The sequence below is a fragment of the Macaca mulatta genome, chromosome X (assembly GCF_049350105.2).
Source record: "Macaca mulatta isolate MMU2019108-1 chromosome X, T2T-MMU8v2.0, whole genome shotgun sequence".
Taxonomy (NCBI): Eukaryota; Metazoa; Chordata; class Mammalia; order Primates; family Cercopithecidae; genus Macaca; species Macaca mulatta.
The window spans coordinates 127002060-127017728 of record NC_133426.1 but is presented as its reverse complement, the minus strand read 5'-3'; the positions used below and the strand labels follow the sequence as shown (position 1 = coordinate 127017728).

General features: G+C 39.4%; 1 protein-coding gene across 4 annotated transcripts; it reads right to left on the bottom strand.

The window, feature by feature from the left end:
* Window positions 1-880: 880 nt before the first annotated feature.
* Window positions 881-9212, bottom strand: MCTS1 (MCTS1 re-initiation and release factor). Of its 4 annotated transcripts, none has more exons than XM_077989534.1 (6): window positions 9066-9212; window positions 7758-7910; window positions 7096-7235; window positions 4914-5083; window positions 2180-2247; window positions 881-1085 (listed from the first exon to the last, which is right to left on the bottom strand). In XM_077989534.1, the coding sequence occupies exons 1-6, from the start codon at window positions 9074-9076 to the stop codon at window positions 1004-1006; spliced, it is 624 nt and encodes a 207-aa protein (XP_077845660.1). In that variant the 5' UTR covers window positions 9077-9212; the 3' UTR covers window positions 881-1003. The 4 variants fall into 4 exon arrangements, with proteins under 4 accessions (XP_077845660.1, XP_014983599.1, XP_077845659.1 ...); XM_015128113.2 differs by having other exon boundaries at window positions 4914-5047; window positions 7138-7235; XM_077989533.1 differs by lacking the exon at window positions 9066-9212 and adding an exon at window positions 8444-8614.
* Between the last annotated feature and the right edge of the window lie 6457 nt (window positions 9213-15669).

The following is a 15669-nucleotide window of genomic DNA, read 5'->3' as shown; positions in this document are numbered from 1 at the left end:
GGGGTTTTTCTAATTTTTAAAGATACATACTAAAGTAGTTATGATGCCAGGCATAGTGACTCATGCCTATAATCCCAGCACTTTGGGAGGCTGAAGGGAGGTGGATCACTTGAGGCCAGGAGTTCAAGACCAGTCTGGCCAATATAGCGAAACCCCATCTCTACCAAAAATACAAAAATTAGCTGGGTATGGTGGCACATGCCTGTAATCCCAGCTACTCAGGAGGCTGAGGCACAAGAATCGCTTGAACCCAGGAGGTAGAGGTTACAGTGAACCAAGATCACACCACTGTACTCCAGCCTGGGCAACAGAGCAAGACCCTGTTTCAAAAAAAAAAAAAAAAAAAGAATAAAGTAGTTATGGATGAAATGATAGGATGTCTGGGATTTGCTTCAAAATAATTGGTGGGGGGGAGAAATAATTGAGGAATAGATGAAATAAGACTGACCATAAACTGAAACTGGGTGATGGATATGGAAAGGTCCATTATACTATTCTCCAGACTTCTGAATATGTTTAGAATTTTCCATTGAAAAGTTTAAAAAAAAACAATCAATCAACAAACAAAACACACACACACACACACACACACACACACACACACACGAGAAGGAGCACTGCTGGGTCGCCTGGAGTAATAGAATAAAATTCGTAGTCTAGTTTCTAGCCCCATTTAACTAGACAGTTTCTCTAGAGGTCTACCATAAAGTGGCAATCCATTGACCAAGTCCTGCTCTTCACTCTTATATCATTAGCCTAAGAAAGGACGTTAAGTTGTCTGAGTTTGGTTACTTACCAGATACCTTTTAATGTCCAAGTTTGCTACCCAATTTTAACTTGAGTTTAAGAAAACTTAAAATAATTTCTGAAGCTAACAGAATTTTAGCATCTGGTGAATTTATTCAGCATAACCACAGGCATTATCTTCATGCTGTCACACACAGACACAAACACAGATACAGCACAATATCCATATTTAGCCCAAGTGCATTCCTTCTGAGGCTCATTTATATGTCTTCATATGCCACAGCCCATCATTTAAATAATGGATATTTTCAATGCCAATTCCTTTGTTGACTTTCTCACTGTAGAAGGGAAAAAAACACATAAACATACTTTTATGCATTTTTATAGTCTTGTGATAAATATAATTCAAAGTATATTGTTATTTTTTAATTATTAAGCCACAAGGAAATAACTTATTGCCATCACAATTACATTGTTGTTTATATTAAACTACATTACTCTGTGGCAGCTTATATTAAAAGTGATTTTAGTGATCTAACTAGTGGGTCTATAGAACCAGAGTAACAATGTCACAAGACTAGGGGAATATCAAAGTGCTACATTAACCCTGAAACAAAATTAATACCACTAATTTGGTCATCAAATGGGTTCTAAAGTTTTTAAATATACTGCCTAAGTTTTAGTAATATATCTTTACTAGTTCTCTAAATATTCTACATTTCTTGTACTACCAGGTCAGAATATAAGATAAATACTGTGTGGTGGTGAGATATATCAGTTTTTAAAACTAGCAGTAATGACCAGGCACAGTGGCTCACACCTGTAATCCCAGCACTTTGGGAGGCCAAGGTGGGTGGATCACTTGAGGTCAGGAGTTTGAGACTGACCTGGCCAACATGGTGAAACCCCGTCTCTACTAAAAATACAAAAAATTAGCTCAGCATGATGGCGCACACCTGTAATCCCAACTACTTGGAAGGCTGAGGCACGAGAATCGCTTGAACCCAGGAGGCAGAGGTTGCAGTGAGCCGAGATCGCGCCACTACACTCCAGCCTGGGCAACAGAGTGAGACTCCATCTCAAAAAAATTTAAAAAAGTAAAAATAAAAATAAAATGAAGACAGCAGGGAAACATCTTCCCTCCTCCCCCAGTTTAAATTATATTAAATAAGATTCCTAAAGTACCACACACACATAAAACAGCTGTGTTGGTACATGGGTTCTTTTCAGTGCTTAAGAAAGACTACAATCCTGAAGACAAAATAGGTTTCACTGGCTTCCTAAGTGTTAGGAAATATCAGAAATGAAGCTTCTGTGCTTGGATATTTGTGTAATGTGGTATACATGACAGCAAATTTCACCTATAATTCTGATGCTTCCTGGGTTGGTTACCCATATATCAAAAGTTAAGGGGGCCTAAAGTAAGACTTACATGTCTTCTGCAGACATCTTCATGACTCCAACACATAGAGCATGCTGTTTTCCTTCTGCCATGATAGCCTGAAAGAACACAGCTAAGAAAACTGTTTATCAAAATGCCTTGGGGCCTCCCCATCAAGGGAAGGGTGTCAAATAATGATCACGTTACTAGCTAGTTAAGCCACTTGGAACACCTCTTGTGTCTTCCCCTAGACCATTAACTCCTTGAGAGCAGAGACCTAGCAGAGTCTGTGGGTATACTGTACTCAGTAAATGCTAAATGAATAAATCTAATAACCCCTTTTCTTTCAAGTCAAATGTTAATACTATAACCCATGCCCACAAAACCAGAGTAAGTCACACAAAAAAAGGAGTAAAATTTCTTGCACATAAATACTAAAAGCCATGAAATCAATAAATATTAATTGTTCTGATTAATTATTCTGATCACTGAATGCTGGGGGTTTTTGTTTGTTTTTGAAACGGAGTCTCACTCTGTTGCCCAGGCTGGAGTGCAATGGCGCAGTCTTGGCTCACTGCAACCTCTGCCTCCCAGGTTCAAGCAAATCTCCTGCCTCAGCCTCCCGAGTAGCTAGGACTACACCACACCCGGCTAATTTTTGTATTTTTAGTAGAGACGGGATTTCACTATGTTGGCCAGGCTGGTCTTGAACTCCTGACCTCATGATCTGCCTGCCTTGGCCTCCCGAAGTGGTGGCATTACAGGTGTGAGCCACCATGGCCAGCTGTTTGTTTGGGTTTTTGAGACGAAGTCTTGCTCTGTCACCCTGGCTAGAGTGCAGTGGCATGATCTCGGCTCACTGCAACCTCCACCTCCTGAGTTCAAGCAATTCTCCTGCCTCAGCCTCCTTAGTAGCTGGGATTACAGGTGCACACCACCCCACCCGGCTAATTTTTGTATTTTTAGTAGAGACATGGTTTTGCCATGTTGGCCAGGCTTGTCTCAAACTCCTGACCTCACGTGATCCGCCCACCTCGGCCTCCCAAAGTGCTGGGATTACAGGTGTGAGCCACCACACCCAGCCTGAATGGTGGTTTTATGTAAAGGATGTTTTAAAATAATGGTTAAATTCCCAGTCTACCTTTAAGAGCCCGATATAACAGTTTCAACCTTTCTAGAAAAACCAGAGTGGTCTTGATTAACATTTGAAGTTTCTGGAATGTTAAACACTGCAGTACATATTTTTAAAAGTCAAGATTCAGGGTACACAAGACCTCTCTGTACCATTTTTTTTTTTTACAACTTTCTCTAAATCTATAATTGTTTCAAAATAAAAATTATTTTTAAAAGTAAAGACTAGGTACTAAGAAAATTTTCCATTTAAGGTTAACTCCAGAACTAAAAACTTACCAACACTTAGAGGAATCATAAATATTACAAACAAACAACAACAACAACAAAAAACCCGTCCTCACTTTTCTCCCTTGGTTTTCAATTCATTCAGTGTTCCAAATATGTGAGCATCTATTATGCAAAAAGCATGTCAACATAAACTGTTCCTAGAATATAAACATACAACTTATACTACCCCTTCGCTGTAACTGCCCCAACAGAGAATATCTTTTTTTTTTTTTTTTTCTTATTCTTATTCTTAAACACACCCCTGCCCAGGCGTGGTGGCTCACACCTGTAATCCCAGCACTTTGGGAGGCCAAGGCGGGTGAATCACCTGACCTCAGGAGTTTGAGACCAGCCTGACCAACATGGTGAAACCCTGTCTCTACTAAAAATACAAAAATGAGCTGGCCATGATAGTGGGTGCCTGTAATCCCAGCTACTCGAGAGGCTATGGCAGGAGAATTGCTTGAACCCAGGAGGCAGAGGTTGCAGTGAGACAAGATCGCGCCACTCCACTCCAGCTTGAGCAACAGAGACTCCATCTTAAAAAATAAAATAAGATAAACACACTCTAAAAGTAATTTCCCTATTCCCACCAAGTACCATTCCTTTTCTATACCTGAGGCAAATGGCTACTTTGGCTATGATAAAGGAGAAGATGTTCTCTTGTCCAGAATAGTCACAAAAATCTATTTAATCCAGAAAAATAGCTGAAACAGCATGGCAGAAATGGAAATAATGCAGAATTACTCAGGTATGTCATAAGTTGAATCGATCTTTAAGGACTATCTGGGACTCTGACATTTCTCTTTGAGAAAACGTGCTCTGAGGCCCCCAAACCCAACTTTTCAAATAATTAATTTTCAAAATAAAAGTTGGAGGTTGCCAATATTTCCCACTATTCACTTCCAACACAAAATTTTTGCTTGGGAAGAGATACCTATACCTGGTGACTAAATTCTTTTCCCTTTTGAGAGGTTTTACTCCAATGTATGTCAGTAAGTCAAAATGAACATTACAGTGGCAAGTTGATATCCAAAAAGCTGATCCAATTATATCATCTATATCCTTTCCCCTAGTAATCAAGAATTCCCTATTGTGTCCTAAGTCTGATAACAGTAGGCCCTGACTGGGCTGAAATGCAGCTGAGACTCTTTTGTAACTTATTCTCATTTAACTTCTAAGAAACGACCTAAGATGAGATAATTTAGTAGCAACAAATAAAATTACTCTACACAACTTCAAATGTAACCAGAAAGGCATGAGATAAGAGTAACAGTAACCTTCAAAAAGTACATCTAATGTTCTCTTGAATGATACACCTTTCGCAGTAATGATAAGAGCACAATGAATACATTTTTCAGCAGTTTTAGCCTGGGAAGGATACAACAATGGTATCTACTGCAGCAGGGTAAAGCTTAGCTCCAGGAGAAGTTAAGCCTGGACACATGATATTTGCTCCACTGAGTACAAATTTGATGGCTCCTTTATCAACTTGCTGGTGTGGCAGGATAAAAGGATCTATAAGAAAAGAAATACAATATATTAATAATAACACTAATGACTCAACAGAAAAAGGCAAAGGATCTGAACAAATATATCCCCAAATTATAGTAATCTAACAGATACAAAAGAAAACTCTGAAACACTATCATTTGTTTACCAAATTGGTAATCTTTTTTGTTTGTTTGTTTGTTTGTTTGTTTTTGAGGCAGGGTCTTGCTCTGCCATCCAAGCTGGAATGCATTGGAGCAATCATATATCACAATAACCTTGAACTCTTGAGCTCATGCAATCTTCCCACCTCAGCCTCCCAAGTATTCTCCAAAAACCATAGTTTCAAAACTTATACTACCCCTTCCTCCAAAAACTATGGTTTTTGGAGACTATTTAATATGCTGTGGGAAATTTTCGTGATATAATGTTAAGTGAAAAATGCAAAGTAAAAAAACTATTAAAAAGATCAGTGGTTACCTGGGGTTGGGGAAGTAGGGGGAGGAAGGATGAATAGGTGGAGCACAAAGAATGTTAGGGCAGTAAAACTATTCTGTATGATACTTAACAGTAGATACTTGACATTACGTATTTGGGAAAGCCCATAAAAGTGTAGAATACAAAGAGTAAACCCTAATGTAAACTAAGGACTTGCGTTAATAATAATGTATCAATACTGGTTCATCAATTGTTACAAATGTATCATTCCAACACAAGATGTTATTCATAGGGGAATCTGAACTGGAGAGAGGGAACTCTGTTCTTTCTCCTTACTTTTTCTGTAAACCTAAAACTGCTCTAAAAAATAAAAGCCTGTTAATTAAAAAAAAAAAAAAAAACTACAAGGGGATGACGAGAAGTTGGTTAAGGGGTACAAAAATACAGGTCGATAAGTTCTAGTATTCGAGAGTACAGTAAGGAAATTATATTTAATAATGATTTACTGTATATTTCAAAATAGCTAGAAGAATTGTAGTCTTCTCAACACAAAGATAAACGTCTGAAGTGATAGATACCCTAATTTGATCATTACACACTCTATAAAGGTATCAAATATCACATGTACCCCTAAAATATGTACAAATATTATAAATATATATAGGTGGGGGGGATACAGGCACCACAACAGCAGACAATGTACAGCTATTATATATCAATTTTTAAAAACTATGTAACAGAGAGCCCAATTTAAAAAAAAAAATACGCATTTACACACATCACAGGAAATAACTGGATGGAAGAACATTTAGTCAATGCTTTCTCATATATTGACTTTTCTCTATTAGGCTAATAGATACAAATATAAAAAATGAAAATGCTCACAATGCTTATCACAGTTTGTAAATACATATTTGTGTAATTATCTAATTGCTGTTTATTCTCCAAACTAGACTATTAGTTTCTTAAGGACAGAGACAATGTCTTTGCTTCCCATTGTATTCTCAGCACCTAGCTGAGTGCCTAGCACATAGTAAGTTCAATAAAGATTTGTGTTTGTTTGGTTTTTTGCCTTTTTTTTGAGACGAAGTCTCGCTCTTGTCCCCCAGGCTAGAGTGCAATGGCGTGATCTCGGCTCACTGCAACCTCCGCCTCCTACAAGCGATTTTCCTGCCTCAGCCTCTCGAGTGGCTGGGATTACAGGTACCTGCCACCAAGCCCGGCTAATTTTTGTATTTTTAGTAGAGACGGGTTTCACCATGTTGGCCAGGCTGGTCTCGAACTCCTGACCTCAAGTGATCCGCCTGCCTTGGCCTCCCAAAGTGCTGGGATTACAGGCATGAGCCACCGTGCCTGGCAATAAATATTTGTTGAATGAATGAATAAATGATCTTTCTTGGGCTTTCTGGAATGCATGAGAGAATTTGCATTTTTCAGATTTACCACAAGATGGGCATTCTTTTTAGTTTTTCATTCATTATTACCTAGTACTAATAAATAATGAGTTAATTATCAGAAGTCACTTTAAACTTTTTGTGTCTTTCAGTATCCCCAAATGCATATTTGTTTTTCTCCCCCAGCAGTATCTCATCTGATTAAATGCATATTTCTTACAAGACTTTACATTTGAATATTGCAATAAGAGTAAAATTTCAAAAAATAAAAATAAAAAACCTTACATTTGTGAAGTAATCTTAGGGTTGGATAAAAAGGCCCTTCTCTTTGTCTAAAAAAGAGTAATTCTCCATTTACTGTAAGAATTTCTATATGTTCATGGCTGTAAGACAAATGTCACAAAGTACCAAGTTAAATATTTTCTTTCAAAAATTCACAACATAAAACACGCATATACAGTGATAAAGTAAACTTTTTTAAAAAGTCAGTAAAAATCCTGGCCAGAAAAATATTGTTTACATTGTTTTTCCTATCATACAAGTCCAGTAGAGAAAAAAAGAAAAATATTACCTGCTACAACCAATTTTATTTCACATTTTATTAATTCTATTGTTAGATTCAATAAAACAATTATCTAGAGAACAAACTGAAATAAATTAAATCCAACTCTGAACTAAAACATTTAACTCTTTACTAAAACAATCAATACACAAAGCCACATTTTTTCAGGGACATAGATAATCTTTGAAAATGCAAATATTGGAGTTTTAGAGTTATTCTGTGTCTACCCCATTATTAATCTATCAATAGTTAATCTGAAAATAATTCCATTTAGTATGAGTGCAATCTAATCATTAAATATTCAGCTACACCAAGCTTTACACAGACAAAAACAAAGACTTACCATCGGACTATTTTGACAGGATCTTTCTTAGGCATGATTTGATTAAGCCATGGTTCAATACCTGGAAATTGCTCTATCAATTGATTCTTAATACCCTTAATAACAGAAGTTTTCAACTGGATGCAGTTGGACACATTTTCTTTTTCATCAAATCTGCCAAGTAATTTTTGCAAGAAAAGAAACAGGCATTTCTAAGTAGAGGTATCAGAATACCTAAAGGTATTGTTCTAATTAGTCATTTATTCCCAACCAAGTAGATACTTAAAATAATTATGAAATAATTTTTTTTAAATACCACTTCCCTTTTACTCTGTCCAGCACAAAACCAATGTCTTAATACAATATTGAAATAAACTGTCAAGTATACAGCAATTAGCTGGGGTTGGGGGAAGGAATATGAGACATACTTTGCACCATAATCTGTAATTAGCTACACAGATGCCTTTCCTGGAAAATCTTATTCAATTCTACCCAGGAAGAAACACAGGTTCCCACCAATAAGGAAACCTGTGATCAAAAAACAAAACCCTCAATTGTTGAGATACAAAAGACCAACCCAAGTATAACATAGAAAATTGGTCCCTGCTAGGCTATGTAATCTGCTGAGATTTTTTTTAAGTGATGACAATAATGATTTCTAAGATCCCTATTTCATTTTTGCTCAAAATTTCATGCACAAAACCCACCTTCCTTTGCCCATGCTCCCCCTTTGCTTTTTGCGTCTACCAAATCTGGAAGGCAAACCCACTAGTAGGTTCCCAAGGAATTTTTGTCTTCCTTATACTGAATAGCCTATGGGGCAATCACGTTATTTTCAAGGCAAGGTTAATCTGGCAGCTAGGCAATAGGCATGACAGGCCGCTTGCTTCCTGTCACCCAGACTCCTTCACTCCCATGACCCAGGAAGTCAAGCCTTCCTTTATTCAGTTCATAACTAATAAACATATGGCAGTGAGCGCAGGGCTCCCCTCTCAGCTACAGAGGATATGCCCCTAAATCACAGTGCACGGATGTGATTGGTAGAACCCTAGGAATGGAGACAGAATTGGGGGAGGGGGCAAAAGAGAAAGAGGGGTAAGGAGAAAAAACAATGGGCGTGGAGGGACTGAAACCCGATTGAGGACTACGGATGGAAAGCTTAAAGAAGTGTTCAAGGTGGGAGTGAGAGCATAGTACTATAGAAAACCTTAGGGAGTCAGGATGGCAGGGGCGGGGGAGAGAGAAAGAGGATCTTAGCTCTCGCCCTCTTCCCCACCCCCACCCCACCGCCTTTGTGAGCAGCCGATGGAGGCCACAGCATGTCCTTACTTCTTGAACATGATCCAAGGTGAAGGGGGCGACGATAGGGAAGGGCCCGGAATGGGAAAGAAATTGAATTTGCAAGGGTCCGGCAGATCCCCTCACACGAGGAAGGCCGGCACTGACAGTCGGAGCTGTAGTCGTTATCCGGAAAACGAGAGCCAGCCGCGCTTTACGGCTCTCAGTCAAATCTGACTACTTCCGCTCCTCTGGACTCCACGTAGGCGCTTTTGCCGGCTCCTTTTAGGCAACCGGTTCCTCTGCAGTTGGAGGTAGCTGCAAGGGCGGGACTTGACAGGGAAGAAGTGATAGAGCAATTGCAGGAAAAGAAGAATGGAGGGGGCGGGGAATCAATCAAAGTAGCATTTATGGCACTTGCGTCAGTTACGGGTTCCTCAAAGGGTCAAGATTCTTCCGTGCTTCGTTGCTACCTACCGTCAAACCAAACGATTTTTTTTAGGGGAAATGGCTTTTGTCCTGTCTGAGGCAACCGAATGGATTGGTGCTTACCTACCAGCATGAATCCAGGCAACCCTCATGGCTTCATGTGAAAGTGCTGGTAGGATTGCCAGGTTTAGCAAATGAAAATACAGGATGCCTATTTAAATGTGAATTTCAGGTAAACAATGAATATTTGTTTTAGTGTAAGTACACCTCATTAATATTTTGGATATACTTGCACTAAAAATATACAGCCCTTGGTTAGCTGAATTTCATTGAGCATCCTGGTTTTTTATCTCATAACCTTATTCACTGGCAACCGAACGATGCACCCATAGTTTTTTGCCGGTTTTTATTGAGACAGGTCCTCACTCTGTTGCCCAGGCTTGAATGTGGTGGTGCTATAATGGCTCACTGCAGCCTCTACCGCCTTGGCTCAAGGGATCCTCCCACTTCAGCCTCCCAAGTAGCAGGGACTACAGGCACACACCACCAGGCCCGGTTAATTTTCTTATTTTTATTTTTATTTTTATTTTTTTGTAGAGATGGGGTCTGTGTTGCCCAGGCTGGTTGCAAACTCCTGGGCTCAAGCAGTCTTCCCCGCCTTGGCATCCCAAAGTGCTGGGGTTACAGGCTTGAATGACTGTGCTCCAGTAGAATAATTCCCATAGAATTATTACAGAAGGTAATCTGATTTAAGAGACAATAGCTAAAGATAAATGTTTTACTTCAGTATTTTTTTAAAAAAGAAAGCTGATGGAGAAACAAAATTATGCCAATCAAGAGTTTCACTTTGTTTTTTTGTTTTAGAGACAGCATCTCACTCTGTCACCTAGGCTGGAGTGCCGTGGCATGATCATGGTTCATTGGAGCTGCAACTTCCCAGGCTCAAGTGACCCTCCCACTTAAGCCTCCCGAGTAGTTGGTACTACAGGCATGCACCACCACACCTGGCCAATTTTAATTTTTTGTAGAGACAGGCAGGGTCTCACTAAGTTGCCCAGACTGATCTTGAACTCCTGGCCTCAAGCAATTCCCTGAACTCAGCCTCCCAAAGTGTTGGGATTACAGCCATGAGCCACTGTGCCTAGCCTAATCAAGGGTTTTGATCAGCCAAGAAATAATGGAAAAATTTAAAAACCTGAAAAGGCCCTACTTGGGAGGTGGGATGGGTAGGCACTGACATCCAAAACAAATACACCAGTCTTCCCAGGGAGTAAATACTCTAGTCCATATTGAGGAGACGGGCCATTAAAGCAATTATAACACAAACAGTACTATGCATTTAAATGATCCAACTAACTCACTTTGTCTTGATTCTATGGTACAAACAATATTCTGATTATAATTTGGCTTCCCATGAAGATCTGCCCACAGGGAAATAATTAGCTATGTTCCAATCAAATCTGCATGAACAATTATGTTTGCATTTGTAAATTAATAAATTAGCATTCTGGTTTATACAACACTCTCTTGTGAACATCCTTAGTGAGAATCCACATTCCCAGCATCCATCAACTCTGCAACATTTAGAATACTGACATTATGAACATGTGAAACTGATGTCCAGACCCCAAGCTGTGGTTAGTGCCACACTGGCAGGATTCTTTTTTATTTTTTAATCTTTATGGGTACATAGTAGGTGTATAAATTTATGGGGTACATGAGATGTACAGGCATGCAATGTGAAATAAGCACATCATAGAGAATGGGGTGTCCATCCCCTCAAGTATTTATCCTTTGAGTTACAAACAATTCAGTTATGCTCTTTAACTTATTTTAAAATATAGAATTAGGTTATTATTGACTATAGTCACAGTACTAGTTCATTCTCACACTGCTAGAATACCCAAGACTGCATAATTTATAAAGGAAAGAGGTTTAATTGACTCACAGTTCTGCATGGCTAGAGAGGGCTCAGAAAATTTACAATCATGGCAGAAGGGGAAGCAAACACATCCTTCTTCACAAGATGGCAGGAGAAAGAAGTGTGTGGAGCAAAGGGGGAAGAACCCCTTTTTATAAAACGATTAGATCTCATGAGCACTCACTCACTATCACAAGAACAGCATGCAGAAAACCACCCCCATGATCCAACCACCTCCTACTAGGTCTCTCCCCAGACACGTGGGGATTATGTGGATTACAATTCAAGATGAGATTTGGGAAATCCAAACCATGTAGGTCACCCTATTTTGCTATCAAATAGAAGATCTTAGTCATTCTTTCTATTTTTTATACCTATTAGCCAACCCCACCTCCACTACCGAACCCCCCATTACCCTTCCCAGCATCTGGTAACCATCCTTCTATTCTCTGTGTCCATGAGTTCAATTGATTTGATTTTTAGATTCCACAAATAAGTGAGAACATGTGATGTTAGTGTTTCAGGGCCTGAGTTATTTCACTTAACATGGTGATCTCCAGTTCCATCCATGTTATTGCAAATGACAGGATCTCAATTTTTTATGGCTGAATAGTACTCCATTGTGTATCTGTACCACATTTTCTTTATCCAAACATCTGTTGATGGACACTTAGGTTACTTCCAAATCTTAGCTGTTGTAAACACTGCTGCAAGAAACATAGGAGTGCAGCTATTTCTCTGATATACTCATTTCCTTTCTTTTTGGGTGGATACCCAGCAGTAGGATTGCTGGATCATATGGTAGCTCAATGTTTAGTTTTCTGAGGAACCTCCAAACTGTGCTCCATAGTGGTCGTACTAATTTACGTTCTTGCCAACAGTGTACAAGTGTTCCCTTCTGTCCACATCTCACCAGCATTTGTTATTGCCTGTCTTTGGATATAAGCCATTTTAAGTGGGGTGAGATGATATCTCATAGTTTTGATTTGCATTTCTCTGATGACCAATGATGCTGAGCAACTTTTCTTTTGCCTGTTTGCCATTTGTGTGTCATCTTTTGAGAAATGTCTATTCAAATAGCTTGCCAATTTCTTGATTGTATTATTAGATTTTTTTCCTATAGAGTTGTTTGAGCTCCTTCTATATTCTGGTTATTAATCCCTGGTCAGAGGGGTAGTTTGCAACTTTGGTGATTGTATCCTTTGCTGTGCAAAAGCTCTTTAACTTTATGCAATCCAGTTTGCCCATGTTTGCTTTGGTTGTCTGTACTTGTTGGGTATTGCTCAAGAAGTCATTGCCCAGACCAATGTTGTGGAGATTTTCCCCAATGTTTTCTTGAAGTAGTTTCATGGTTTGAGGTCTTAGATTTAAGTCTTTAATCCATTTTGAATTGACATTTTTATATGTCAAGAGAGAGTCTCACTCTGTCGCCCAGGCTGGAGTGCAGTGGCGCTATCTAAGCTCACTACACCCTCCACTTCCCGGGTTCAAGCAATTCTCCTGCCTCAGCCTCCTGAGTAGCTAGGATTACAGGCGTGTGCCACCACGCCCAGCTAATTTTTTTTGTATTTTTAATAGAGATGGTGTTTCACCATGTTGGCCAGGTTGGTCTCAAACTCCTGACCTCGTGATCTGCCCACCTCTGTCTCCCAGTGTGCTCAGATTATAGGCGTGAGCCACCGCGCCCGGCCAGTGTATTTTACTTTTCATTATAGAGACCTTTCACTTCTTATAGTTCAGTTAATTCCTAGGTATGTAATTTTACATGTGGCTATTGTAAATAAGATTATTTTTTAAATTTCTTTTTCAGATTGTTCACTGTTGGCATATAGAAATGCTACTAATTTTTGTATTTTGATTGTGTATCCTACAATTCTAATGAATTTATCAGTTCTAATAGTTTTCTCATGGAGTCTAGTTTACTCTAAATATAAGATCATATCATCGGCAAACAAGGATAATTTGACGTCTTCTTTTCCAAATTGGATACCCTTTGTATGTCTCTCTTGTCTGACTGCTCTCGTTAGGACTTTCAGAATAACAGTGATGACAGTGGACATCCCTGTCATGTTCCGGATCTTACAGGAAAGGCTTTAAGTTTTTCCCCTTTCAGTATAATACTAGATGCAGGTCTATTGTATATGACTTTTATTATGTCAAGGGTATGTTTTTTCTATCCCTGGATATTGAGGGTTTCTATCATGAGGAAATGTTGAATTTCATCAAATGCTTTCTCAGCATCAACTGAAATGAAAGGTTTTTATTTCAAACTGAAACTGAAGGATTTTATCCTTCACTCTGTTGACAGGCTGTATCACATTGATTGGTTTATGTATGTTGAGCCATCCTTGAATCCCAGGGATAAATCCCAGTTGGTCATGATGAATGATCTTTCTAATGTATTGTTGAATTTAGTTTGCTAATATTTTGTTGAGGATTTTTTTTTTCTTTGAGACGGAGTCTCGCTCTGTCACCCCGGCTGGAGTGCAGTGGGGTGATCTCGGCTTACTGCAAGCTCTGCCTCCCAGGTTCAGGCCATTCTCCTGCCTCAGCCTCCCAAGTAGCTGGGACTACAGGTGTGTGCCACCATGCCCAGCTAATTTTTTTGTGTGTTTAGTAGAGATGGGGTTTCACCGTGTTAGCCAGGATGGTCTCGATCTCCTGACCTCGTGATCCGCCCACCTCGACCTCCCAAAGTGCTGGGATTAGAGGTGTGAGTCACTGCGCCCGGCTGAGGATTTTTGCATCAATGGTCATCAGAGATATTAGCCTGAGACTGAGGCTTGTTCTGTTGCCCAGGCTGAAGTGCAGTGACGCGATCTCAGCTCACTGCAACCTCCGCCTCCCAGGTTCTAGTGATTCTCCTGCCTCAGCCTCCCGAGTAGCTGGGATTACAGGCATGTGTCACCACGCCCAGCTTATTTTTGTATTTTTAGTAGAGACAGGGTTTCCCTATGTTGGCCAGTCTGGTCTCAAACTCCTGACCTCAGGTGATCTGCCTGCCTCAGCCTCCCAAAATGCTGGGATTACAGGCGTGAGCCACTGTGCCTGGCCAAATCTTTTTTTTTCTCTTTTTTTATTTTGAGAAAGAGTCTTGCTCTGTTGCCCAGGCTAGAGTGCAGTGGTGCGATCTCGGCTCACTGCCACCTCAGCCTACCGGGTTCAAGCAATTCTCCTGCCTCAGCCTCCTGAGTAGCTGGGATTACAGGCATGCACCACCACACCCAGCTAATTTTTGTACTTTTAGTAGAGACAGGGTTTCACCATGTTGATCAGGCTGGTCTCAAACTCCTGACCTTGTGATCTGCCCGCCTAGGCCTCCCAAAGTGCTGGGATTACAGGCATGAGCCACCGCGCCTGGCTGTGGTTTTCTTTTATTGTGTCTTTAATCCGTTTTGAATTGACATTTTTGTCTGGTTTTGGTATCAGAGTAATGCCAGTCTCATAGAGTGAATTTGGAAGTATTCCCTCCTCCTCGATTTTTTGGAATCGTTTGGGTAGGATCGGTATTAGTTCTTCTTTAAATGTTTGGTAGAATTTAGCAGTGAAGCCGTTGGGTCCTGGGCTTTTCTTTAGTGGGAGACTTTTTATTACAGCTTTGATCTCATTACTTGCTTTTGTGCTGTTCAGGTTTTGGATTTCTCCCTGATTCAATCTTGGTAGGCTGTGTGTGTGTAGGAATTTGTCCATTTCTTCTAGATTTTCCAATGTATTGGCATATAGTTGCTCATAGTAGCCTCTAATGATCCTTTGAATTTCTGTAGTATCAGTTTTAATACCTCCTTTTCATTTCTGGTTTTATTTTATTTTCTCTTTTTTTCTTAGTTATTCAGGCTAAATGTTTGTCAATTTTCTTTAACTTTTCAAAAACTATATTTAACTTTATATAAAACTTTAACTTTTCAAAAACTATATTTTTGTTTCATTGATCTTTTGTATTGTTTTCTTCATCTCAATTTCATTTATTTCTGCTCTGAACTTCACTATTTCTTTTCTTCTACTAATTTTGGGTTTGATTTGCCCTTGCTTTTCTAGTTTTTTGAGATGCATCATTAGATTATTTATTTGGAGTTTTTCCTCTTGTTTGGATGTAGGCACTTAGAGCTATAAACTTTCCTCTGAGTACTGCTTTTGCTGTATCCCGTAGGATTTGAGAGGTTGTGTTTCCATTATCATTTGTTTCAAGACATTTTTCCATTTCCTTCTCAACTTCTTCATTAATCCACTGGTCATTGAGGAACATATTGTTTAATTTCCCTGTATTTGTATAGTTTCCAAAATTCCTCGTTTTTAATTTCTAGTCTT

What these genes read in the sequence shown, in the direction of transcription:
- MCTS1 (XM_077989533.1), bottom strand. An exon ending in CCTGTCAAAATAGTCCGATG is followed by an intron (nt 7,236 to 7,757) that starts GTAAGTCTTTGT and finishes TTTGTCTTACAG; the next exon opens with CCATGAACATATAGAAATTC. An exon ending in CTGCAGTAGATACCATTGTT is followed by an intron (nt 2,248 to 4,913) that starts GTATCCTTCCCA and finishes GTGTTCTTTCAG; the next exon opens with GCTATCATGGCAGAAGGAAA.